Raw genomic sequence first — 24,809 nt, forward strand, 5'->3', positions numbered from 1 at the left:
TTTCTCTTTTGTTGTGAGTCTGATGAAGAATAGGGGAAGACTGATAGGAGATAAAAACAGTTATGAGTAAGAGATTGATCAGGACAGCTAAATTGAAGTAACCTAAAATGTTTATGTTTCTCATCTATACTAATCCCCATACACTTTAAACTGAGTCAAAGACACGTATATGATTTTCTTGGAGCAGTGCAATCCTATGGTACTCAAACTTCTCATGAGGTGACGCCAGACACCTTTAATGGGCAGATGCAGGAAAATAAACCTGCAGTAAATTCAGTTAAATTACTGTTACATACTGTACTTAATGCTTTCAATTTCAATTTGCTTCTCACTAAAACAGCAAAGTATATTCCTATGATGAGATTCTGAATAAGATTACAAATGCACTATTCTGCCTATCTGTATTACAGGACTAGCTAGTAATTTTGCAGTGCTGTAGCTGAACAAATAATTATTCATTATCACCTGACATATGTGGAGCCAACTCAGATCTGTACAGTAATAATAATGTCTGTGTTTGCTGGAGGACTTAACAGTTTTTACAGACAGAACAGCTTTGCAATATAAGATTACAAAAGCTCATGAACTGTTAAGGTACATGTTCAGATTAATGAGGCACAGGGTCATGGTTGAACTATCACCATGATGTCAAGCCTCCCTTCTGTGTTGCTCTTCTTTTGCTAGCCTAGCTCCGCAAGCTCCACAGTGATCTGCAGTTGAACCCCCGCCCCTGCAAACAGGAATACTGAATAGTTTTCTGTGGCTTAATACCCTGAACTGGCTTACCATGCTTAAAAGAATGCCAGTGCTAGCAAAAAAAGATGGTATGGACCCGTGGCTATGGACAGCAGTCATTAGATTAGCTCAGCTGTGTCGAAAATCCACATTGTTAGCTGAAGCTCGTTTATGATGGGCTGCCCTAAAGTGACAGCTCTCCATTCACATGCAGCAGTACGCTCCTGCTGCTTTCTGCATGTTAGTTTAGTCACTCAATAACACTGGGGTGAGATGGATCGAGTAATATAGTGAATAAGGGGATTTGTTTTCAGCCAGGTCGGTGAGATGACTTGACTCATCAAGGGTTAACTCGGCAAGGGTTAACACTGAGGAATGCAGGGCCTGGACCAGGAACAACCTTTCTATCCACATCCTATTGTTAGACCAGCTCCAGGAACACACAAAGCCAAAGGATAAACCCTCTCTTTATTTCATACCTCTTACTGGGGAAAACCCAAGACTGGATTCTGTGAACAGAATGAAAAAATGTACACTTACTGCCTTGCTTCTAAGTGGAAAGGGGGTAGGCAAGGGGAAGCAGATTAGCAAAAGTCACTCTGCAGAAGGAATTTTTTTCTCTCACCTACAGATCTTAACAGCTCACTGAAACTTCCACCCTATGCAGATGCTATATAAGAGAAAGAAGAAAGGCATAAAATTTGGTGTGGAATGAAACCAAATTTTCTTCTTTGTACAAGTCTTGAATCTTCACTGGGTTTCTGCAACAGCCCTGCAATAACACTAAAACCAACAAAACTGGTGTATTTTTCCAAGACAAAACTCAAACCAGTTCATACTTCTAACAGAAGGGGACCAAACCAGATGACCTAGTAAGAAAGAACCAGTCTGACATACTGGGCAGGTTTTTTCTTCTATCTGTGTTTGCACAGTCCTTGCATGATAAGATTCGGCTCTACAACTGGAATACCTACATATATAGCAAGATAAATAAAAAACCTTAACTCAGTGCTAAACCCAGATATTTTAAGCTGTCTACATAAAAATAAGGATTGGCCAGAACCACACAAGAAGTTAATATGTGAAAATACTAATCAACTTGAAACTCTGATACATTTTTGAAAGGAAAGACATTGGTCCCCTCTAAAAACTAAAACACACAAATGTAAGAAAGCAAGTTGCTAATGCAACTATTCAGGAATGCACAGTACTGAAACCACTTCTCACATTCTTTAGGTAAGACTAGAGTTGCATCAGTTCTATGCATTTCAATCATACTGCAGAAACAAAGCTCAATTCTTAATTTCAATTTATTAGAAAACTAGAGGCAGATCTATCTATTTCAGCATTTACTCAAATGTCAAAACAAGGGAGTGACTTCAGTGTATCCTAGTGCCAAGTCAAATCCTTTCAATTGTTGCCAAGGTTTTAACATGTCAAAGGTCTTCTGGATAGTGGCCAATTTATCTTCCAGTAAGGCAGGACAAGCTTCAGTGCTAGTAAGGACAATCCACACCACACCAACACATCTGTGACACCTGTAGTTGGTACACCGGACATCATGCTTTAGCCATACTTCCATAACCGAGCAGCAGTAAGTCAGTTTCTGACACACAAGTGTTAATAATAAAATTCTACCCAAGCACAAACTGAATGTCAACACCTGCCTGGCTACACAAAGGAGAGGGCAGATTACAAGTCCACAGAGCGCAGTTGCCTATAGGACCCTGACAGCTTGGCAATCACTCGGGTCAAGGCCCTATTCTCAGTCACCAGTCGCTCATTTATGTGTCTCAAAGACTGAATCTGCTTTATTTGTTGCAGGTTCTGCAGAAATCAAAGAAATAGGAGTGAAAATGAGAAAAAAACCCCACGTGTATTATGTTTAAAAGAACTAGAGATGCGCAGAATAGAAATAAAACTTGGAGGAGACAGTCCTGTTTAAAGTAGATAAGTAGCTGTGAAAGGAAAGTATCAAACAAGTGGCACATTCTTGAAAAGCAATCTAAGAACCAGCAGTGATTAGTCACAGCTTTCCAAAACAGTTCAGGATATGTTAACAATGAGAGCTATTCCTGGAATTCTTTACTTAAAGTCCTAATTGCACAAACTAAATCTCCTATTCAGAAGTCTGCAAATAATGACACATTTAACATATACTTTTACACAGCAGCGCAACAAATGATAGGAAGAGTATTTAATCTTTAATTCAACACTTTCACATAGTGCTTACAAAAAGCAGGCTTTTGAAAAAAATATATTTGCATTTTATGTTTTTCTTGGAAGCTCAGACTTCCCTAACAGGAATTTACAGGTTGATGATAGAAGCTCACATCCTATCTTCCACTCTTAAACACAATTATTTTCCTGTACCATAAACTGCTTTCTATGTATTTTGTTTCTAAGACCCCTCAAGGAACCACATTGTGTCTTCCCTTACAGCAAACTATCTTGGCCTGAATCCAAGGGGACTGGAGGCGTTGTGGTTGCCTGTCAGCTTCAATTATTTCAACAAAACTTCATGCATGTCTTTAATGAAAAGTATTGAGAAGTTAGTGCCATTTCCAAGCACCAGAGGGAGCTCAAAAATGAGCTTGAAATGAAGCTTTTTTATTAATCAATGACAAATATAAAATGTCAAAACAGTGATATGTCTGAAAATTTTGGAGAGCAAAATTCTTTCTATTTCATCGTGTTCCACTAGTTTTCCAGTCATACTTTAATTCTATCAGTTTCGTTGGCCCTGTCCAATACAATATCCAAGAATATAACACAAACCAGCCCGGCCAGATTTCTCACCCTTCTTAATCATATCAGGGGACTTAACATCGATAAACCACAAAATGAGAATCACAACTAGTTAAAAAAAAAAAAAAGCCAGAAATATATTAAAAAATTATTTTCCTTCTGTGATTATACATAGTTGAAAACTGTGAGATCAAGATTGGAGCAACATCTAATGCTGAAATACCTATGGAACTATATGCTACCATTATTTTTAAGTTAATAAAATACAAGGTATCACATCAAGATCAGATTGCAACTCCATCTTCATTAGATCAAGAAATGTTTCACTCCAACCATTTTTGATTGTTTCTTGTTAGCCAATATATTACAGAAGCATAAGTCTTGGTGCTCTCTTAGGAGTCGTAAGCAGAAGACTTAACAGCTTTGCTATAAGCTATATGACATGAGAGATTTTGAAATGCAGTTATAACTTAGTTGTTTTCAAATGAAATTATACATACCAGTAACACTGTCAGACTACATATTGCACTTACACGGTAATACACTTTGCTATTAATAGCTTAACATGTAATAGTTTACTTACTTTCAGTTCCTCTTCCATTTCAGATATCCTTCTTTCTAGAGCTCTTCTTTCCTAAATCAAAAGATATGTGTTAACACTGAACACTTTTTAAAAACTACTGCTTGTAAATACTGTGGCAACAGTGAAATACTTCCAAGTTTCAAAGATCATACAACCAAAAGCGTAGTGTGGACAGGAAACTGGTGATGGCAGTGATATAGAGAAATATTGTCAACATGGAATTTTAGCATCTGAGGAGGAAGAGATAAAGAAATTTATACCAAGACCTACAAAATATACCCCTTCCTTTACACAAATTTAGACAGCTCACAGCCTGCAGCTCGAGGGAGGTGATTCTGCCCCTCTACTCTGCTCTGGTGAAACCAAACCTGGAATACAGCTTCCAGCTCTGGAGCCCTCAGCACAGGAAAGACATGAACCTGTTGGAGCAGGTCCAGAGGAGGGTCACCAAAATGATCAAAGGCCTGGAACACCTCCCCTGTGAAGAGAGGCTGAGAGTTGTTCAGCTTGGAGAAGACTTGGAGGAGACCTTATTGCAGCCTTTCCATACTTAAAGGGGGCTTATAAGAAAGATGAGAAAAACCTTTTTAGCAGGGCCTGTAGCAATAGGACAAAGGTTAATGGCTGTAAACCAAAAGAGGGGAAGTTTAGACTACGTATTAGGAAGAAATTTTTTTCACTGAGGGTGATCAAACACTGGAGCAGGTTGCGCAGAGAGGTGGCAGATGCCCCATCCCTGGAGATATCCAAGGTCATGTTGGATGGAGCTCTGAGCAACCTGATCTGGTTGATGACACCCCCGCTTACTGCAGGGGGGTTGGACTAGATGACCTTCATGGTCTCTTCCAATCCAAACCATTCTATGATTTGTTTGGATTTATTTTTTCATGAGTTAGCCTTCTGTAATAGCTTAACACACAAGAAATGCAGAAAATGATCAGAAATAAACAGGAATATTACAAGAAACAAGACTAGAAGCCTAAGCTTCCAGCATCAAGCCAGTGCAGCTGAACCATCTGTCTCAGCTCAGCAGGATCTGTCCACACTATAAACTGCAACACAGTGTACACAGATACTCCCAAATTTACATTAAAGGAGTTCGGCTGAGTACCAAAGAAATCTAGCTACATAAGACCACTTGCTTCATGAGCAAATGCTTCCCAAATATTTTCTGCATTTCTTCTGCAGGTTTTTTTTCTGTGTTTCTTCCTTTTTACCTGAGAAGCAGGAGAAATTATCCTTTGCAGAGAGGTTGCTTTGATTACATTGGTTATGGTACCCAAGCTAGCTTACTGAAAGTCATCTTAGGGTTTTCTCTGCTATGCTGCAGTACTGGACTACCATACTTCTAAATGACGCTACTTTGTTTGAACTTAATTTTCAACACATCTGACAAATGAACAGCTGATGCAATAGACTTCAGGGGTTTACAGCCTGATTGCTTGCTTTCCTGTGTCAGACAATGCAGTGTGTCTCATTTAAAAGCAGCTGCGGTTATCAGTACTCTACATTCAGATTTTTCCAAAGTGTGAAAGGCAAAAGCAACAGATTATTGCAAAGTGGACATATGCATCTGCATACAATGGTGTTATGCAAACAGCAAGCAGCATTGACTGAGGTGTGTAAAACTTTGGTTAGATCATACCGCCCAGTAGATACTGACTCTTGCCGGTCACCTTTCAGATATAAATCATTTGAATTTAGTTTAATCATGATGCAGTTATACCCCAACATTTTCCCATTTTAGCAAACACCTTTAAAGGTTTATCAAAGTAATACATTACTGCAGTTAATTTACTCAACTCCTAGGAGTTAAGATTTTTCCCATAATGACACTGACTGACAGTAATGGGCATAGGAAGTATCAGTGAATTAATTGCAGTAAGCAAGTCATTAACAAAAAATTCCCCACACCATCTCACATTACTGAGAGTTGTATCAGTCACCTACCAGCTCTGCAGAATAACATGTATTATCAGTGCTCTTATACTAAATAATACTTGACGATTCCTGTGATTACTGAGATGATCAAAAAAATCTCAAGAGTTTCAGATAGTTAAAAATCCATAGTCTTTCTGACACATTTGCTTAATAAGCATGTTGACCTTGCCTAAGAACATCTATTTAGCAATAAAATCCAATTAAATAAAATCCTTATTTCATTAGCTTTGTATACTTCACATTATATAAATGAAACACTTAAATGGACTGGCCTAGACAGAAGATTTATTGTAGAAACATATTGTTCTGATTAGATGAAGCTGTGCCTCTCATTTTCCTGAAGTGCTTACTCTTTTAGGAACTGGTTCGAGGAATGCCAACAAAATGGCACACGCAGTTTCACTGGGAACATTTGCCAAGATTATATGATTAGTAGCTGGACTCAAAGAAAGGGTTTGCAATTTATGCAGTCTAAAACTTTGTGATATACTTCAACAACTCTGTGAGGTACAGCAAAGAACACTTGCAAACCTCAAAATGAAAGAAACTCCATGCTAGTCTCTCAGCTTACAAAATACAATAGCTCATTTGTGTTTATCATAGCAATTAGGAACACAGTCTTAAGGGTGTGAGACTGAGGTACAGGGATATGCAGAGGTGAAAAATTGACCCCAGAGTTATAGAATGATTACAAATTAAAAGCAGATGTATATACCTACATGTATTCATATAGTCAGTAACTCCCCAAAGTGTACCTCTCCACAACTCAAATTCTCCACAACTCTAAAATCGGGGGAAACTGGTTAAATGTACCTACACTTCTGAATTCTGATCCAGACTGAAACCTGTTTTGAGTTTTATTATCACATCATATGAAAGCCTGCAAATGACTGTTATTGTACTTTTCAGAGTGACAACTCATTAACGAAATCATTGTTTCTGCCTGTGTATTGCTAGGACCTTGCGTCTGTGATCCGATCTGTACCCCCATGTCCAGGGAAATAGCTCCTGCTCTGGTAAACAGTTCCCAAATGAACAATATTGACAACACATCACCAAATCACACCATGCAAATCCATTTTTGAAGGCTGAGTTAAAATAAAATTCAAAGCCAGCACTTTCTAAATTTTATTCCTGTGCAATTCTAGGTTTAATATATATTAATATATCTTCTTAACTGAAAAGGTATGTTTCAGCTTGAAAATGTCACAGCTCAATGATGCCTTTAGGAAAAAGATACAAGGAACACCTCCTAAATCTTGTGTAAATCATGCTTCAGCCATAGGGCACGACCACTAACTTTATTTTTTTACCTGCTTGCTTTAGTACTAATACATGTTTAGGAAGGGTAACATTTCTGAAAGACATTTTGCAGTTGGACTAGACGATTGTTGTAGACCCCTTCTAACTGAAATAGTCCATCCCATCCCACCCTATCCTGATCTGCTGTTGGGCTAAATGTCTTCACAAAAAAAAGGGTGCAAGAATTTCTAGTATAGGCAACTGTTTTAATGCAATGGTCTATTCCAGGAAAGAAATAAAGCAGTAATTTAAAACTGAAATTACATCTAGCCGTGCAGTAGTGAATGCTCTGCACTTCAGAACCTATATGGTAATGAACACAGCTACATCTATGAAATAATTAAATGTCCACTTGTGTGGCCATGATAGTAAGCAAGAAATGAATTAAAGATGCCGGTGAAACTTATCTACTGAGGAAATCACTGTCTACAGCAGGATGCCAAAAAATTAAGGCAAAATAGCTGCTAAAAGGCTGCTACAATTATCTGGACAGATTATTAAGATAAAGATAATGGAAGTTCAGTAAGTGCTTGAGGGCATTTCTGCATATCCATGTGCTCCTATAAAATCTACCACATGTTTGTTTATGCACCAAACAGGTTTGCAGAGCTAAAAATTGTTTTCTATACCTCAATACCGGAAAGTAAATATGAAAGGCTACTGAATGTGACATTTACCAGGGATATTTAAGTGTACAATGTACCACTTATTACTGTCAAAGTCCATCCATTTTCTTCCCGTTTAAGTGTCTAACAAGTCACTCCAGGATCAGGGGAGGAAAAAGGAACATGTAGCCATGAAGGGTCATGAAAGAAGCCACAACCACAACAAACCCAAAGTAGTTTGCTTTTACATTGTTGTGGAACTCAGCTTTTATAGGGATGGATTTTAAACTATCATGAAACTACACCCTAAAATTACTGTGTGACCAACTTCTCAAATAATTCCAGTATTCTCTCTCACATATGGATTTACTACGTTACTCCCTTCCCAATCAATTTAGGGTCGTTCCTGATCCTGATGCCCCTCTTCCCACATTGCTCACTCATTCTTCCCCCCTTGCCCCAGTATCACATCATACTCCTTCTGGAAATAGTTACAGTAACAGAAAAGAGGCAGATTATGATTAATTTTACATCATTAGTAGGTTTAAGGTCTCATCTGTGAGGCAGAAACAGCCATCTCATTACCAACAATAATTGGTAAAACAACATTCAAGACTCTCCAAAGCTCTGAGGAAACTAAAGCCTCTGAATGTTGGAAATGCATTAGAAGATGAGATGCTCTGAATCTGCTTAACCCTCTGGAGTGCCAGTATTTTTTTTTTTTGAATGAGATGGAACAAGCACCAGATCCCTGGAGGGCAGTGGGGTTTAGAACCTGGTCATCATGAACCAACAGGTAACCTGAAGCCAATTCATATGAGTAATTCCATCTCACAGTATCTCACATTCATTGCCACTTTGAAACCTAAAATCTCTAAATCTTCTAAATAATGCAAGTTATAAGAAAAGCTTCTGTTCCCAATAAAATATGACCAAGCCAGGGGCTGCAAAACCAACTAAAAAAAAAACCAAATTGGAGCACTCGAGATTTTTAGCAGAAACTCACCCTTTTCTCCATTTCCAAGAGTGATCTGTCAGCAAATCTTTCTTGTCTCTGAAACACAACATTAATAAAGATGTTGGTACTTGCTCTTAAACAACATAAAACAGGAAAAACAATTCAACCGGACTTTTTAGTATTCCGTCCAAAGTACATCTTCAAAAGCATGTTAAACTGTGTTCATGGAAGTAACACTGAAATAAAGAGAATAAACAAGAATGAACTGGATTTATCACACACTTCCTCTGTTACCATCCCTAAGTAATTTAGTCACTATATAACCTTCGGCAAATAGGAGTAATATAGTATTTCTACCTAAAAACATTACAAAACAAACACTTTTGTAATGTTCTTCACAGATTTACAGGGTATATAAGGAAGACATTTATCTGTCTACGCAGGGAAACTGTGTCAAATGCTGTCTCAGAATAGGAAACCCCCTTTCTACAGCAATTTAATATTGCTTTTGTGTACATATTTTGTATTACTGTATGCAGTACCTTTATCTGGCAGCAGTTATCCGTACCTGGAGTGAGTTATTTGCTCTTCAGTTCAAAGATAAAGCTATCTAACGAGCCAGGAAGAACTGGCAGGTTATGCTAATCAGTCAGCAGGTTTATGAATTAATCAATCAATCCTGACTGACAGTTACATAAGCTTAACAGCATAGAAAATGTTTATCCCCACCCTGCAAAGAAGTTCCAGATCCAGGCTGGCAAGAACCACTACTACTTAAATAGGCAAGAGGCAGTCTCACACATCTTGTTCATAAATGAAGACCAGAATCCTGTATATTTTTTTACTTAAAAACAGAGAGGTCCTATTCTTCACTGCCATGTTTGGATATGAAACAAAGCTGATGCCTAGTAAAGAGCAGCCCCTTGGGTACTTCTGGTTTGCTATCTGCCTTGTCAGATAAGTACATACTTTTGTGTTCCATACAAACCTGAGTCGTCTTCTCCAACTGCAGCTTAAGATCTGTAAGTTCCATGTTGGTATCGTGTAACTGTGCTTTCAGTTTTTCATTTTCAGCTAGAATCTGTTCATAAAGCTAAGAAAAAATATGAATTAAAAAAATTACCAAATAATAATTCAGTGAGATCAACTAACAAAATTTAAAACCATGATTAAGTGGCAAGTAAAATGAACAGAAGTAATAATCAGTTCTATATTTTAAAGATATGTAGAATTAGCAAGTACTTGAAAGAACTGTTACCAAATGTTTTTAGAAACAAGCAACCTTGCACATAACTTGCCTAACACACATTAAAAAAATACTTGCCACTTAGTTTTACTTCAGCCTTCACAAATCAGACACCACAGTAAACTTTTTGACAAACTCCTCCTCTATTTTAAGGCAAAATCTAGAAGAATTTTTACATTATGTGTATGTAAACTAGCAAACATCTACAATAAAAGGCTTCACATATGTATAAAGAAGTTGTAATGACACAATCAACTAAAAAAATATGATAGTAATTGTCATAAAAACCGGATCTTGGCTCCTCTTGATTTCTCCCTTGCATTGAAAAATAAAGTGCATAAGCCAGAAGCTGTTTTGTAAAGTGCATACTTCCCCACTGTTGCAGTTGCTCTGCTCCTCCCATGAATGGAGTTCCTTTAAGCAGCATTTGTGATACAATATGAGATTATTTCCAGTCAATTTCCAGTCATTAATTTTTACTTTTACATGAAAATTACTGGATCAGATACCTTCTTAAAATCAGTGCTATCTTCTTTTTCTAGTCTACTGCAGTATGGTTTTCGATCTTCAAGGTAACTCTGTGATCCCGACCGTCCTTGCGCTGAATCATAACGATCACCCGAAGACACACTGAGGGATCCCGTGTCATATCTGTAGAAGAGAAGTTCTTTGTGTTCAAACTGAGACCACTCACTGTATCAAACACTGCCAGTTTGCTGTTATCCAGCTGGAAATACTCAAATGCAATTGTATAATTTAGTTAAGCCACTGTCTTCTACTTCTACTTTGTAGTGCCTTCCTTGTGTGCAGAGAAATCTTTTAAATTAAATTAAAATATTTAATTCAAGCAGAACATCTTAAAGGATTTTACATTCTTGTAGATATTCTAATTCTTCTATAAGGAAAACCTATTTTTAAAAAAATTTATCACGTTAATGGAAAGGTTTTAAAAAAGTAATCTCTAAAATATTGGCCTAGATGAAGTCTCCAGATTTTATTAGAAGAACCAAGGAGATATCAGAACTATTTGTTGTGAATTCCAGTATTTCAACAGAAGCAGTTTATGAAATAAATCTTCAGCAAAGTCTGTTAATAAAGTTTAGAATAATCTAGCACTGCTCACTTTTCACTGGTCATGTGCTGTAGTAGTTCTGTTTAACAGATTTTCAGCACAGACAGAACATAATAAAATCCAATAATTAATTCTAAAGGTCTAAAAACAAATTAAAACTTTTTTTTTAAAAAAAACTACGGATATTTAATTATTTTTTAAAGAAATCTTAAGGAAATCTCATTTTCAGAGTCTGTAGTATTTCTCTTAGAAATACGCTTAGAATCTCTTAGATTCCTTAAAAATTTTCAGCATGGTATTCTAAAAGAGGGGAAACAAGAACCACTTGTCTTCCTTGTGGAAGCTGACTTCATACTGAAAAATGTGTAGGGAATGGTACTGTATCCACTGTATTCCACAAGAAACCCAGCCTACCTTCAGTGCACTGTGAATACAGAGTCCAATACATTCCCCAGAACAGCATATCCCACCCACACATGGAAAAAATATTCAGTACTGTAGCTTTGCAACGATATTTCATACAAATGTTAAGTATCATTAAAGCCTTTTAAAGCTCAACCCAGCCAACTACGGGGGCTAAGCTGAATTAGTGCATAAAGAACTTAAAATGAGAATACGTGAACAAAAAGTGTAACAATCTTAAATCAATTTGTTTAAATTGCACATACCTTGAAAGGCTATCACTCTGAGGTGGGGAGGGGTAAAAAGAGAGAAAAAGAATAGATCAAGTCAATAATTTAAATAAATAAAATGGACAGCAATCTGTGAATAAGTACATCTAAACAGTAATGATAAATGCATACACCACCCAACAGTATGTATTATCTGAACATTGTCAAACTTCAATTTTGTTATGTCTGGAACAGAAAAGAAATATGTGCTAGAATGGGCTTGCCAAAATATGGTTTACAAGGATGTCAACATTATGCTCTAAAAGTCTGGACTGTCCTAAACGCTGGAGTAATTTCAGCAGTCAGTGCATTCTGCAATTTGCCTGCCTGTTATCAAAGGTATCAGAACTGTATTCCCTGGATTCTCTATTCCTTTTTTCCTCTTGTCAAACACCAGCAATAACGTTGCGAATAGTCAACATAACTACTTCAGCTTAAAGTAACAATCTAAAATACAAGATCATAATTTCCACGTAGCTTGATGGGAAACAAGCTACTACACCAACAACATAATGAAGTACTCATTAAACTTAATTTAAATGACATAATTTCAGGTATTTTTTATATTACTTCCCTTCATTCATTCATTCCAGGTGAATCCACAGGCACAAAGTTCACTTAATTTTCTTGACAAGCGAAATTTAATTAGAACTGATGACCTCAGAGTGAGGGAGTATGCTCTACTAAGCATTACATCAGTCATACAAACCTTTTTCCCCTCTGGGTGGTCAATAAAGATTCATAATTTATTCCAATTATAAAAAATTCATGTGAAGTCATTTCAGTCAAAAAACTCTACTAATGTATTATTACCTGGACATCCGCCAATGTTATTCACCTAGCAGTGGCTGAAACCTTCCCTATAAGTGTTTTTTTGGTGGAGGTGGTGTGGATGGTTTGTTTTCTCTTTAGAAGGAAACTGTATTTTTTCAGCTTGCATAGAGGAAAATAGCCACATTCTCCACAATACACTAAATTTCCCCTCTGACACTTTGAAGTGCATTCGTTACACACAGGATATAAAAAGTACGTGTACGTGTCTAACCACTCCTAATAAAACAATGTTATTTTCTGTTAAGAGCATGAATAATGCCGAGAGCTCCAGAGATTCTGGACCAAATGTCACAGTCAGGTGGCACACACCTATACATAGATAGTTTTTAAGCTATTGGCCACAAGAAGATTAACCTCCACCTAAATAGGAGTCTTAGCTTGCATTGTATGTTTAAGTAAGATCAGTGTGAGATTACAGAATTCCACCATGTAATCAATGACCTACAAAAACCCCTTTTCCACTGCATCCTTCTTACCACAACAAAACAGCAAAAGCTTTGTCTGTAAAGACCTGAGGTTTTTCTCTTTTTACCTTGAAGGAATGCAGTATGCAGAAAAATGCTAAGCTGGTCCTTTTAACCTTTATCTACAATGTAGGACAGCCATCACGAGTAGTAAACCATTCCTACATTATTTCTTAACAAACACACTTTCTAGAGGCTGTTTTTCTTTGCTTCTAGTGGACTCCCCACGGTGCTGTGGGAATGTGAAAACTCAGATTCACTTGCTTGCTGCACTACAGCTTCACAAACAGAAAGGCAAGTTAAGTCACATACAGACCATTTTAGAAACAATTTTTTCCAGCTACACAGTGGGACAACAAATGAACTGGTGAGGTAAGACAGCACTAATTACCAGAGGCAGGAAAACACAGGCACAGCCCATTCCTGCTCTTCTGGCTGGGAACCCGGACAAGGACATCGGAATTTTCAGAAACTCTACATCCGCGGTTTCCGCTCCCTGAAAGCTGTGAAGCTCTACTCCTGCTGCTCAAGCACCATCCAGCCTCCACACTTCAAGGAAAGAGGACATTTCTCAAGCACACGCCTGCTCTTGTTCCCCTCCCTCTTCGCACAACACATTTGTATTTTTTTTTTAGCACAGTCTTAGCTATTTTGTCTCTTTATTTTCCTCTTCAATTTCAGTCAGTTCAGTTCAGTCACGATTTTTGACATTTGCCATAAAAACATTGTGAAAAGGTGTAAGTCTACAAACTCTGCACAATGCTTGAAGAGAAAGGATGCCAGGACAGATATTCCTGGGCATCCCACTTAAGATGGATTTTCATAAAGTCACTGTGAAAAATCAAAGCATTCATATCCTTATCCACACAACCTGAAATAACAACTTCTAACTCTATGCCGTCAGCCTATACAGACCATAAAGGTGCCCCAAAAGATACTCTGTATTTGAAAACATACACTAAGCTTCCAGATAGGCACGTTACCTTTTAGTGAGGTTGGGGTAATTACTGGTAATGGAAATAAAATATCAGTGTCAGGTGAAATTTTCTGAACTATCATAAATCAGTGTATGTTTCTGTAAAACTGCCACAGAAGTGAAACTCAGAAGCAAAATTTGAGTACTGAATTTAATCAACATTACTGATGCAAATTTTTCATGTGTATTCCCACAGAATTAGAAGACCTAATGACATTTTTTATCCTAATATTGCTAGCTTTCACCTTTCAGAAGTCACATATCTGATCTCTGGCAAAATAAAATTTCAGTCCATTTAATTATAAATGAATCACAGTTGTATATATTCAAAAATTTTTAAATATATCAAACTGAAAAATAGGCACTTTTTACCTAGAGTCTCTCAGTTGCCAAGGTGATCTTCTGACTTTCTTATTTTTGAACTGCTACCCTACAACTTTGTTCTAAGACTGCCTTTCTTGGAGAAACACAAATCTCTTTTAAGTAACATGGCATTTTTTGTGCAAATTGAAGAAATAATTGAAGAAATTCTCAGCTCTTAACATCAAAAAGCCTAAACAAAATTTCAACAGAACAACCTCCAACTGTCAAAGCACTTAGCAAAGTTTCACTTCTCTTTAACCGCTCTCCTTTACCAACAAATGATCAGCTAAGAAGTCTAAACACAGTTCTGAAGAACTGAAGAACAAGAAAGCACTTTTCCTTTCAAGATTTCAAAACTGAAATCTTACAAGACAGTTCTTCATCTGTGAGATGAATAAGATCATGATTTTTTCTGTTTATTTAAAAGATTTCAGGCTAGAAATTACTTTGTTTAAGGTCCTTTCATTTTCTTTGTAGCGTGCATCCATGTGCAAGGGTTTTTCTTGACCTTCTCACTTCAGCTCAAATTCTTGAGTCTCTGCCAAAGTCCTTAGAGGTTTATAGTTACCCTCTTCTACCTCTGGTTGGTAGCTTCACCAAGTGAAAAAAACCCCAAACCAACAGCAGCCCCACATAAAGGAGAAAGAGAGAATTTCAGTATTTCCAAAGTTTCTGTCTTCTAAACAGCACCACATCAAATAATTTGCACAACCAAAAAACCATGAATATTTTCTGAATGTCTTTCACTATAATTCCATATTGTTCACATCTCTTTCCTTTTCTCTTCTTAGAACTGAAAAGGATTTATAAGCAAGTAATGTTGAATTCGTACAATATGCAAGTTTTGTGTCAAACTGGAAGTATATTTAGCAACTGCAAGAAGGAAAGTGCAATTTCCTTAGGCACATAAAAAATACAAAATCATACTCTGTGCCATGGACATAGGAACAAATTGCCACTGTTATTCCTCTAGGGTGGCAAAATACAGCATTGTCAGAAGTTATATATTTAGTTCACAGTTTATTGTTGATAAATGCTAATAGTTGTTTATCAAAGAGAGGAAGTTACTTGAAATCTACATAACGTTTTAAATCTCTGATAAATTGTTTGTAAGCAAGAGAAAAAACCACCTTCACACCAAAACAAAGTACTTACATACAAATTTCAAGATAGCTCATAGCCAATAGGATCATAATAATTACAAGGCTGGGTTTAATTTTAAAAGATCTGAGTTAGTGTGCATAAGTCACTGCCCATTATTTATCCCAAAATAACTGAGCAGATGGAACAAAGATTCTTGCAAGGCAGAAACTGAAACCACCTTTCAGTAACTTAGTGCAACATGACCCTCACCTATGTGTCAGAAATTTTACCTACATTTTCTGGACGCTAATTCCACAGAATCAGAATGGAAGAGAAAAGCCACTGTTAAATGTTAAAAATTGTTATGAAAGCCTGCAAAGAAAACAGCACTGAATCATAGCCATAAATTATGAATCAGAAAGCACTTGTAAGAACCCTACCATATGTATTCTTTTAATCAAATCAAACTGCAACAGAAATTTTACAATCAAGACATATCTGTTTGAAAGTTAATCAACTAATCGTATTTTAAAAATTACCTGAGTTTCTTTCTTATTTGTTCCTTCTTCTGAATCTGACTGGTGTTCCTGTTCATTTTCATCACTCTGGTGGAAGACATGGGAGAGGAAAAATAATTAAAACTGTTGAAAGCTTGCTGAGATTTTAAGGCATTCTAGACTTTTCAGATGAAAATCTAAGAGCAGCAGAATTCTATGTAACTAAAATCTAAAGAGAATAGATGGGATACATGATTAAAGTTCTCGAATAAGTACATGTTTTCAGTAGCTGAAGGAGAGGAAACAGAACTTTGCATCTGGCACAAGAAAATCTTGTTCTTACAAAATTACATACTGATCCCATGACAAAGAAAAGGGAATAATTCCTATTAAGTTATGGTTATTACAATATTCCAGAATTCTTTTTAGCATTATCAACATACTTAAGACTTAATTTTGATCTTGCCTCTGAAAGCTTCAAAACAGAAAAACAGAGAATACTTAACTTGAACAAGCACCACTTTTTCCAGAATGATGAGTTATATACTGTTATTACACTGAACTATTCTCTGTTTTAAGAATACACTATATAATACGTTCCATATTGCTACGAGCTAAGGCTATAAAACATCAGTAGCTGTCATTTACTTACATCTTGAGTCCAAAAAGAAACTCCTGTAGATCGTCGTTTTTCTCTTGGTCGCCGTCTTTCCCTTATAGATTTTGGTTGTGACTTATCTTCTTCCTTTTCTTCCTCTTTTTTGCCTCCTTCTGATAATAACAACTTTCTTACTAATTTAAGTACAATACAAACGAATTTTCTGAAATTTTTCTGAAATAATTTTCAGTCTTTAAAATGCTAACAACTAGCTTTTGTAACATGAAGTAAATTCGCTATGGAGCTTCTTAAAACATCCAGGGTTTGCTGTAATATACAATCCTAAGAACATAGCTCTAAAATACTGTAACTATTCTTGTAACTATTCTAAAATACTGCTCCAATTCTTGAACAGTAACTGAAAAAATACTAATTCCTTCTCAGCCACCTAAACAAAATGTTTCAATATAACAGTAATAAAAATAGGATTTAAAATTCAGTTTTCAAAACTGTCCCATAATGATCCAATCTCCTGTGACAGAAGATGTATAAAAGTACAAAATAAGAGAAGACTGGGAGAAGTCTGTCTAGAAAGCTGCCTGGGGGAGAGGGACCTGGGGGTGTTGGTTGACAGCCGACTGAATATGAGCCAGCAGTGTGCCCAGGTGGCCAAGAAGGCCAATGGCATCTTGGCTTGTATCAGAAACGGCGTGACCAGCAGGTCCAGGGAGGTTATCCTCCCTCTGTACTCGGCACTGGTGAGACCGCTCCTCGAATACTGTGTTCAGTTCTGGGCCCCTCACCACAAGAAGGATGTTGAGGCTCTGGAGAGAGTCCAGAGAAGAGCAACAAAGCTGGTGAAAGGGCTGGAGAACAGGCCTTATGAGGAGCGGCTGAGAGAGCTGGGGTTGTTTAGCCTGGAGAAGAGGAGGCTGAGGGGCGACCTCATTGCTCTCTACAACTACCTGAAAGGACGTTGTAGAGAGGAGGGTGCTGGCCTCTTCTCCCAAGTGACAGGGGACAGGACAAGAGGGAATGGCCTCAAGCTCCGCCAGGGGAGGTTTAGGCTAGACGTTAGGAAAAAATTCTTTACAGAAAGGGTCATTGGGCACTGGAACACGCTGCCCAGGGAGGTGGTTGAGTCACCTTCCCTGGAGGTGTTTAAGGCACGGGTGGACGAGGTGCTGAGGGATATGGTTTAGTGTTTGGTAGGAACGGTTGGACTCGGTGATCCGGTGGGTCTCTTCCAACCTGGTTATTCTGTGATTCTGTGACAGTTCTTCACCATTGTTCATCAAACAAGGTTTTTTTTGCTTACATCAAGAATTCAACGTGACCCCCCCCAATTTTAAAAGTTTTTTAAGTCTTCCACAGAGGCCCCCTTTTCATCAGAAGAATAAAATGGGACCTCCTTGATTAGATAAATACCGTATTACGTATTGCCTTTTTCTTTAAAAGGAATTCAACTGCAATTCAAAACTGATACAATACCTCAGAATTGTGTTTTTTCCCCTATATGTTTACATATAATTTGTATTAAAAAAATACTAAGCAAATCTACCCAAATCCAAGTTATTTACTTATTACCATGCAGTCCATTCAGTCTGCTGTTCTTTTGTTAAAGAAAACATAGATTTGAGTTCAGACTGAAGCACCAGTAATAACTTTACCATCACTAGTCTTCAATGTAAAGAAACATTTTTGTGTGAAGCAAGAATTAAAGAAGGAAACAGAAATATTCATGGTGCACATATACCTTTCCTAAGTAAATAAATGAAGATCTTAACTCTTGGCTTTCAGACAGCAACATATTTCTCCTCCTAAGGTCACAATTTGGCAAAAAAACCTAACGTTTGCCCATGAAAATCCTTTCCCTAGAATAGTCAAGAAAGAGTTTCCTAGAGTAAGCATGCATTACTGCAGAATCTTAATCCAAATTTCAGTTCATGTTAGGACAGAGGGAAAAAACCAGAAAGCATATCCCTGAAGCTTAGCCTCAGTAACTTCCTCAGAAAACACGAGTCCAGGGAACATGGCAATACTGCTACATAGGTCATGGAGATTTGATCAATGGTTTATCTAATCTGATCCTCTATATAACAAAACTGGTTATTTCAATCAGGAATCTTATTCAAGTTAACAATCAGTAACTTCAATTAAAGTATTTCTCTCCAAGACAGAACAGGAGACCACACTTTGTGTCAACAGCCTCCTCCTTTGACAGGCAACTAATTACAGAATCATAGAATGGTTTGGATTGGAAGGGACCTTAGAGATCATCCAGTTCCAACCCCCCTACCATGAGCAGTGACATCTCTCTCCAGATCAAGCTGCTCAAGGCCCCATCTAGCCTGGCATCCACAACTTCCCTGGGCAACTTGTTCCAGTGTCTCATCACCCTCTTCCTAACGCATGGAATTTCTTCCTAATGCCTTATCAGGCACAATGTCTCCAAGAATCATAGTGGGTGGTTCACATTTAAAATGAGGGTAAAAGCTCTATGACATCAGATAAAAGCTTTTTTTCTGGCCTATGAATCACACATCCGATTCTCAGCTTAAGATTACATAAACCAGTTAAGTATCTAGAAGTATCCATTAAATATTCTGAACCACCACTGGAAATACCCCTTTCCCTTTGTTTTCAGCTGCTCATGGAACCCTGAGAGGTCCTTAAAGCATTAAAAAACATTGTTCCAGTTCTTCAGTGTGGAAAGATTGAAACAAATCCCTTGTTAACTGGCAATTATTTAATCAAGTAAAATTCCTCCTCAATATCTGCTGGTATTTAAACTCTAAAATGTGGTATTTTATTATAGTTGCTGTGTTACAGTAGAAATCAAAGAATCACATGGATACTGATGGTAGTATCTCTGACGTTTCTATGACCCCTCAATGGAAAACACAGATTCACATACTAAACAGCTGCAAAATACACACCAAGTACAGAAAATCTGTTTTGCCTCTGTACTCAAATCTTGAAATTTCTTAGAGAAGATGGGAATAAGATACATCCCCGGTGACCTTATTTATTGCACCCCATTTTGAACTGTCTTTAGAAATAGAAGCTGCTCTTTGTCAACTAAAACAAACAAAAAAACGTGTCACAAACAGTACTCTTACCTCTCTCGCTTTCCTTTGTTCCACTCCGAGAATAGGCAGAAGTTATACCTATAAGGCTGTTTGGTCTGTTTAGTTGACTTGAAGTTGAAAGAGAGCTAGTGGAGGTGGAGAGCGAAGAGGTGGATGATGAAGTAGTTGAAGTCGAAGTTGGTCTATAGCGATGATATGGCTATTCAGCAGAAAAACATAAAAATTAATTTATCAACATTAAATATAAACCACAGGATATTAAATCATTTATGTAAATAATTCTTATAGTAGCACCAAATTAAATATCATAGTTGGAATTAAGATTCATATAATTTCTCTGCCTAGAGAGACCCATCATGAAAATACCTCTTCAGTAGTTCGGGAATATCTTTGCCTATAATCATCATCTTTAGTTTCAGATTCTTTCTTTTCTTCTTGTTTTTCTTTGTCTTGCTTTTCCTTCTCTTCTTTTTCTTTTTCTTCACTTTCCTGTTCTCTGGTTCGTGTGGGACGACTTCTTCCTATAGTTTTTTCAGCTTCTTGAAGATCTGTCAGTGTTACACCCTTTACAAAAAGGAGTCAGAAGACAACATTTCAATATGTCACTCCCATTAATGTAGATGATCACATTATGTAAGCACATATTTTAAGGACAAAATTCAGTTTAAGAAATTGAATTCTATCTATTAAGAAACAAATTTTACCTACATATTCTACCTGCAAATTTTACTCTCAAAACTTGGAACCAAACATCCCTCTTTGATCAGTGGCAATTATTTGTTTTCATGTGATCTACCATAGATTCTCCAGCAACAAAGTGTTTAGTTGAACTAGTACACACAGATCACATAGAAAATCATATCGAAATCATTTAAAAACCCACTAGAACCTTTCAGCATACTAAATATTTCTGAAAGAACCCTAAAACAGAATGTTGATACTTTACAAGTTCACTCATTGCAATTATATTTTTAGGTCAACAACACATAAAAAACTGCATTGACAGCACCAGAGAATTTCTTTGTTGTTCACAGGCTAAAAACTAGAAAGCAAACAATTTTTTGAAAATAGCTTTTCTCTACTGCACTTAGTAAGATACTTAGTATCTTACTAAGATACTGCTCAAACCACTTTGTAACCTATCCTTCAAAGACAACTCTGCTAATCATTTATTTAATTGCTTTTTGTGTTGATTCTGTTCTAATACACAAGAAGGAGAAATGTTGAAAGGACACAAGCAGTTAGATTTAGTTAGAAGCAGTTAGATTCTAGATTACTATCAGGTAACAAAAATGGCTCCTTCTTAGTATTTGTCTGTGTCCACAGAAACTAGATTGAATGTATTTTTTCCCATGTGATGGATCTTATTAGCTATCCACACATTGGTCAGCTCAATCACATTATCTTCTATAGTTTGTGCACAGAAAAAAGACTTGGAAATGGAAGTAACTACAGTATGCTATGCCTTTTTCTCCCAAGTATTAACGACTTCAGTCTGCTAGCTTTTGAAGAATTCAAAGTCTTAAACACCTACATAATATCAGATACAATTATGTGAGTAAGCCACTTTACCATAATGCAATCAAAACCATCCATTCAGTGGAGGAGTCTGTGCTTCCAAATTTGTATTAAGTCACTCGAAACAGCAACTTTCAGTACACAATGAAGGGTCCTAATGCTTATAATAAAGAGGCTATATAAAATAATAAAGAGGCTATATTTCTTCTGGTACAAGTTGTTTTATACCAGGAAGACTCATTAGTTTAGTTGGAACTTATTGGGAATTTAAAACTTCACTGCACTCAGGAAACTCCATTGGGTATGTTTCCATAAATGCAGATGCTTAAATGTAACTATACCTGTGTGGATCTTCTAGACTGTCTTGCTTGCCTGGATCTAGCTTTTCTTTGGGACTCTGACTCTTCATCCCGTACTGGAGTGAGGTATGATCTGAAGAGGTAATTAGAAACATCGGCAAACAATATTTTTTTAACAAATGTATTAAATGGTCAGAAACCCCCCTCACAAAATGATATAATGATATGAAAACCAAAGCATTTACAAGAAAATCTTGAACTATATGATTACATTTTAGGCATTTAATCCATACCATAATGGTCTATTCACAAGGACAGCAGCCTCAAAACTCAATTAAAATACATTGTGTTATCCTACTTAATTCAGATTTCTTTTTACTTTTACCTCTTAAATATAACTTAAGCTTTTTTGGTATTTCATTAGTCTACGAACATGGGGGTAGAACCTCAGAGATCTAGCCAATTACATACTTATACATAAAATATATCTGTGTATGTATTAACTTTAATATAGCTTGTAGGCTTTTAGAAAAATCTAAATGTACTGCTAATGCAGAAAATCTAATTATATCATCTATTGCACCAGAGATTAAAAATCCTTGAAGAGGTGGTTACTGTACTTTCACATGAATCATCTATGCTTTGAGCAATCCAACTCTCTTTGAAAAAAACCGTGCTTAAAATGAAATCCTTATGAAACCCACAAAAATCCTGAAGAGTAGGTAGGTCATTGTAATCAAAGCCAAAAGGCTTCTTAAAGTAGACAAACAAGGTCTGTAGTGATTAAAGAAATTCCCTGAACCAGGTAACTGGAGAAAAAAAAAAAAAGAAAAAAGAGATAGATTTCCACACATAAATATATCTGTTTCTATGTATGTAACATGTATTTATATATGTGTGCATGTAAGACTCTCACTAAAGAACTTAAAAAGTTTTTAATGCAAACCCCCAAAACACAGGAAAATATTTATAAGTAGCTGCTATACTAACAAACGTAGAAACAACTCCTAACTTTTGACACATCTTAAAAATCCCACACTATATTAATTTGATTTCCCTACCTTGTTCTCTTGCAAACAGTATTTTTTATAGACTTTCCATTTTTCTTTTAGGGCCTTGCGCTATATTATCTGTCTATTATGAAAAGGGTGTCTGTCGACGGCTCTAGCTGTAATACCCACCTACCCTGGAGGTTCTGATTGCCCAAGTGCAACCTTTAGGGCTTAAAAATTGCTACAAATTACTCCATATAACTTTAGTTATATGTTTATTTAATAAGGAGTATAGGTATGCCTACCCTCAAAGAAATCTGAAATACTTTAAACCTCATCTAGGGAAAACAAAAGCTCTCAAATTGCCCGGCACACACTACAGTTACTGTCAGAGTAGAACGTGCCCTTCCCTAGCATCCCCTGCATATGTTACACAGGCCACCTATGCAGTATTATACATGATACAAAGATCTAGAGATTCAAGTTGGTCATTCTCTTCCCTATTTGTCTAAGCTGATCCTAAATCCTTTTGCTATTCCAAAAGGATACACCATTACATGTTGAAGCATTACATGCTTCATTAATAAAAGCAGTTTATAATGTTTTTACTTTTCAAATATTCTTTGAAGTGCTATTCCAAATATACTTTCTAAATACAAACTCAGCCTATAAATAGATTAACCAACTTATTTTCTTAAAAGAATATTTATCATGTAATATTTCTTATACAGACAAGCTTTTCATGTGCATATAAACATATACACACATATATATTTGTATCTGTATATATACAGATAAGAAATGCACATGCTGATATTTTGAGCACTACCTTTTCACATGCATGCAGTAATTATTCCAGTTTTGCTGATTTCTAAGATTTAACGGATATTTTAATATGCCATCAAAAATGCATCTGCAACAATATACTACACAACTGGCCCAGAGGCAGATAAAAACAAGGAATTTCAGGCCAATTGCAGGTATCTAAAATGTAAGTAGTATATGTGCATTAGTATACACACAAGAGTGAGAGCAAACGAGACAGCAAAAGCCTTAATTCTAAATTTCCTTGGTTTTCAACTCATATGGGACTGAAATAGCATTTTCATTTTAAAATTAGAACTGCTTTTGAAAAAAAGATGCATTCTGTTAGTTTTGCTTTGGATTTGTTGGGTTAAACCAGATTTTGCTACGGAACATGTTGCTTCTGACTACAGTTGTTACTGAAATGGGTTGTAAGTACGTGTGGGCACCTCCTGAATCATGGTGGAGAAGAAAAAGGATAATCCCCATTTCATAGACGTTATTACATCTGAGTCGGGTATGATAGGAAGACTTCGGAAAACAGACTATCATAAATAGGCCTAAAGCTACCAGGCATCTTTAAATGTTGCTGCTGCCTTAGGTGCATCAAAAGAATTCAGGTTTCTTCTGTAACAACCAATAGCTGTGTTACCTCTGTGAACATACAGAGATACACACATCTGGCACTGACAGGGGAATCTGATTTCAAAACTACTACAGGAGCAACACAGAAATCTGAATTTACATTTCAGGAGAAGGATTAAATGATAAACAATTATAAATATCCAGAAGAACAAACCAGGGAAAGCTAACAGGAATTAACAACTTTGTGAGGTCTATTTTTGCTTCCATAAACAGCAGGTAACAATTCTTTATAGAAGCATAAATATGCACCAAAATTAACTCACCCTCCATATAACTCTAAGAGAAAAAATACTAAATTCTTAAAATAAGATTTACATAAGCTTCTTACTCATTCTTCATACTGAATAGCTCTTAAACCATTGCATTTACAATTGCATATTATGTTTCAAATACAAGAGACCCTAAATGATGCAATGAAATAAACAGAATGTGTTGGGTTCAATACTCTTCTTAATAGTGCCAAGCACACAAAATGACTGAATAAATGCTATGCTGTAACTTATTAGCACACTGCCAGTGGCGCAGAAGCTCAATCAGCAGCAGCAGCGTACTTGTAGTAAGTAATTATTTATTGATTTTCTGATTTTTATTTCAGCATTTTTGCATTTCATTATGGGTATTTTTAAGGGGACTCATTTAACTGATTAAAAGAAACATAAATATGAAAATACCACATACCAAATGAGTACCCAAGGCCAGTAAAAAATATATGGTATCAGCGTTTAAGTTTGAGGAATGATCTCTACCAGTACTAAGCTCTTAACATAAACTGAGGCACCTTGT

The 24,809-nt window shown here is 36.5% G+C and overlaps 2 protein-coding genes across 13 annotated transcripts in view; one reads left to right on the forward strand and one right to left on the reverse strand.

Moving 5' to 3' along the window:
• RPS16 (ribosomal protein S16) overlaps window positions 1-24,809 on the forward strand; it is a 383,184-nt gene that overhangs the window by 191,496 nt on the left and 166,879 nt on the right. The gene's annotated exons all lie outside the window — the stretch shown is intronic.
• PPP1R12A (protein phosphatase 1 regulatory subunit 12A) overlaps window positions 1-24,809 on the reverse strand; it is a 118,698-nt gene that overhangs the window by 4,319 nt on the left and 89,570 nt on the right. For 4 of the 12 annotated variants that reach the window (XM_069857935.1, XM_069857954.1, XM_069857858.1 and 1 more), the window contains 11 exons: window positions 21,628-21,718; window positions 20,135-20,332; window positions 19,799-19,967; window positions 16,731-16,849; window positions 16,121-16,186; window positions 11,859-11,875; window positions 10,628-10,769; window positions 9,861-9,965; window positions 8,921-8,968; window positions 4,067-4,117; window positions 2,403-2,562 (listed from right to left, as the gene is read on the reverse strand). In XM_069857935.1, the coding sequence (XP_069714036.1) occupies window positions 2,428-2,562; window positions 4,067-4,117; window positions 8,921-8,968; window positions 9,861-9,965; window positions 10,628-10,769; window positions 11,859-11,875; window positions 16,121-16,186; window positions 16,731-16,849; window positions 19,799-19,967; window positions 20,135-20,332; window positions 21,628-21,718 (1,141 nt within the window). In that variant the 3' untranslated portion in view covers window positions 2,403-2,427. Of the gene's footprint in view, window positions 1-2,402; window positions 2,563-4,066; window positions 4,118-5,711; window positions 5,743-8,920; window positions 8,969-9,860; window positions 9,966-10,627; window positions 10,770-11,858; window positions 11,876-16,120; window positions 16,187-16,730; window positions 16,850-19,798; window positions 19,968-20,134; window positions 20,333-21,627; window positions 21,719-24,809 lie in introns of those variants that run through there. The other 8 variants (XM_069857890.1, XM_069857945.1, XM_069857877.1 and 5 more) reach the window with 6 other exon arrangements.

This window comes from Phaenicophaeus curvirostris, chromosome 1 (genome assembly GCF_032191515.1).
Source record: "Phaenicophaeus curvirostris isolate KB17595 chromosome 1, BPBGC_Pcur_1.0, whole genome shotgun sequence".
In the NCBI taxonomy this organism is placed as follows: domain Eukaryota; kingdom Metazoa; phylum Chordata; class Aves; order Cuculiformes; family Cuculidae; genus Phaenicophaeus; species Phaenicophaeus curvirostris.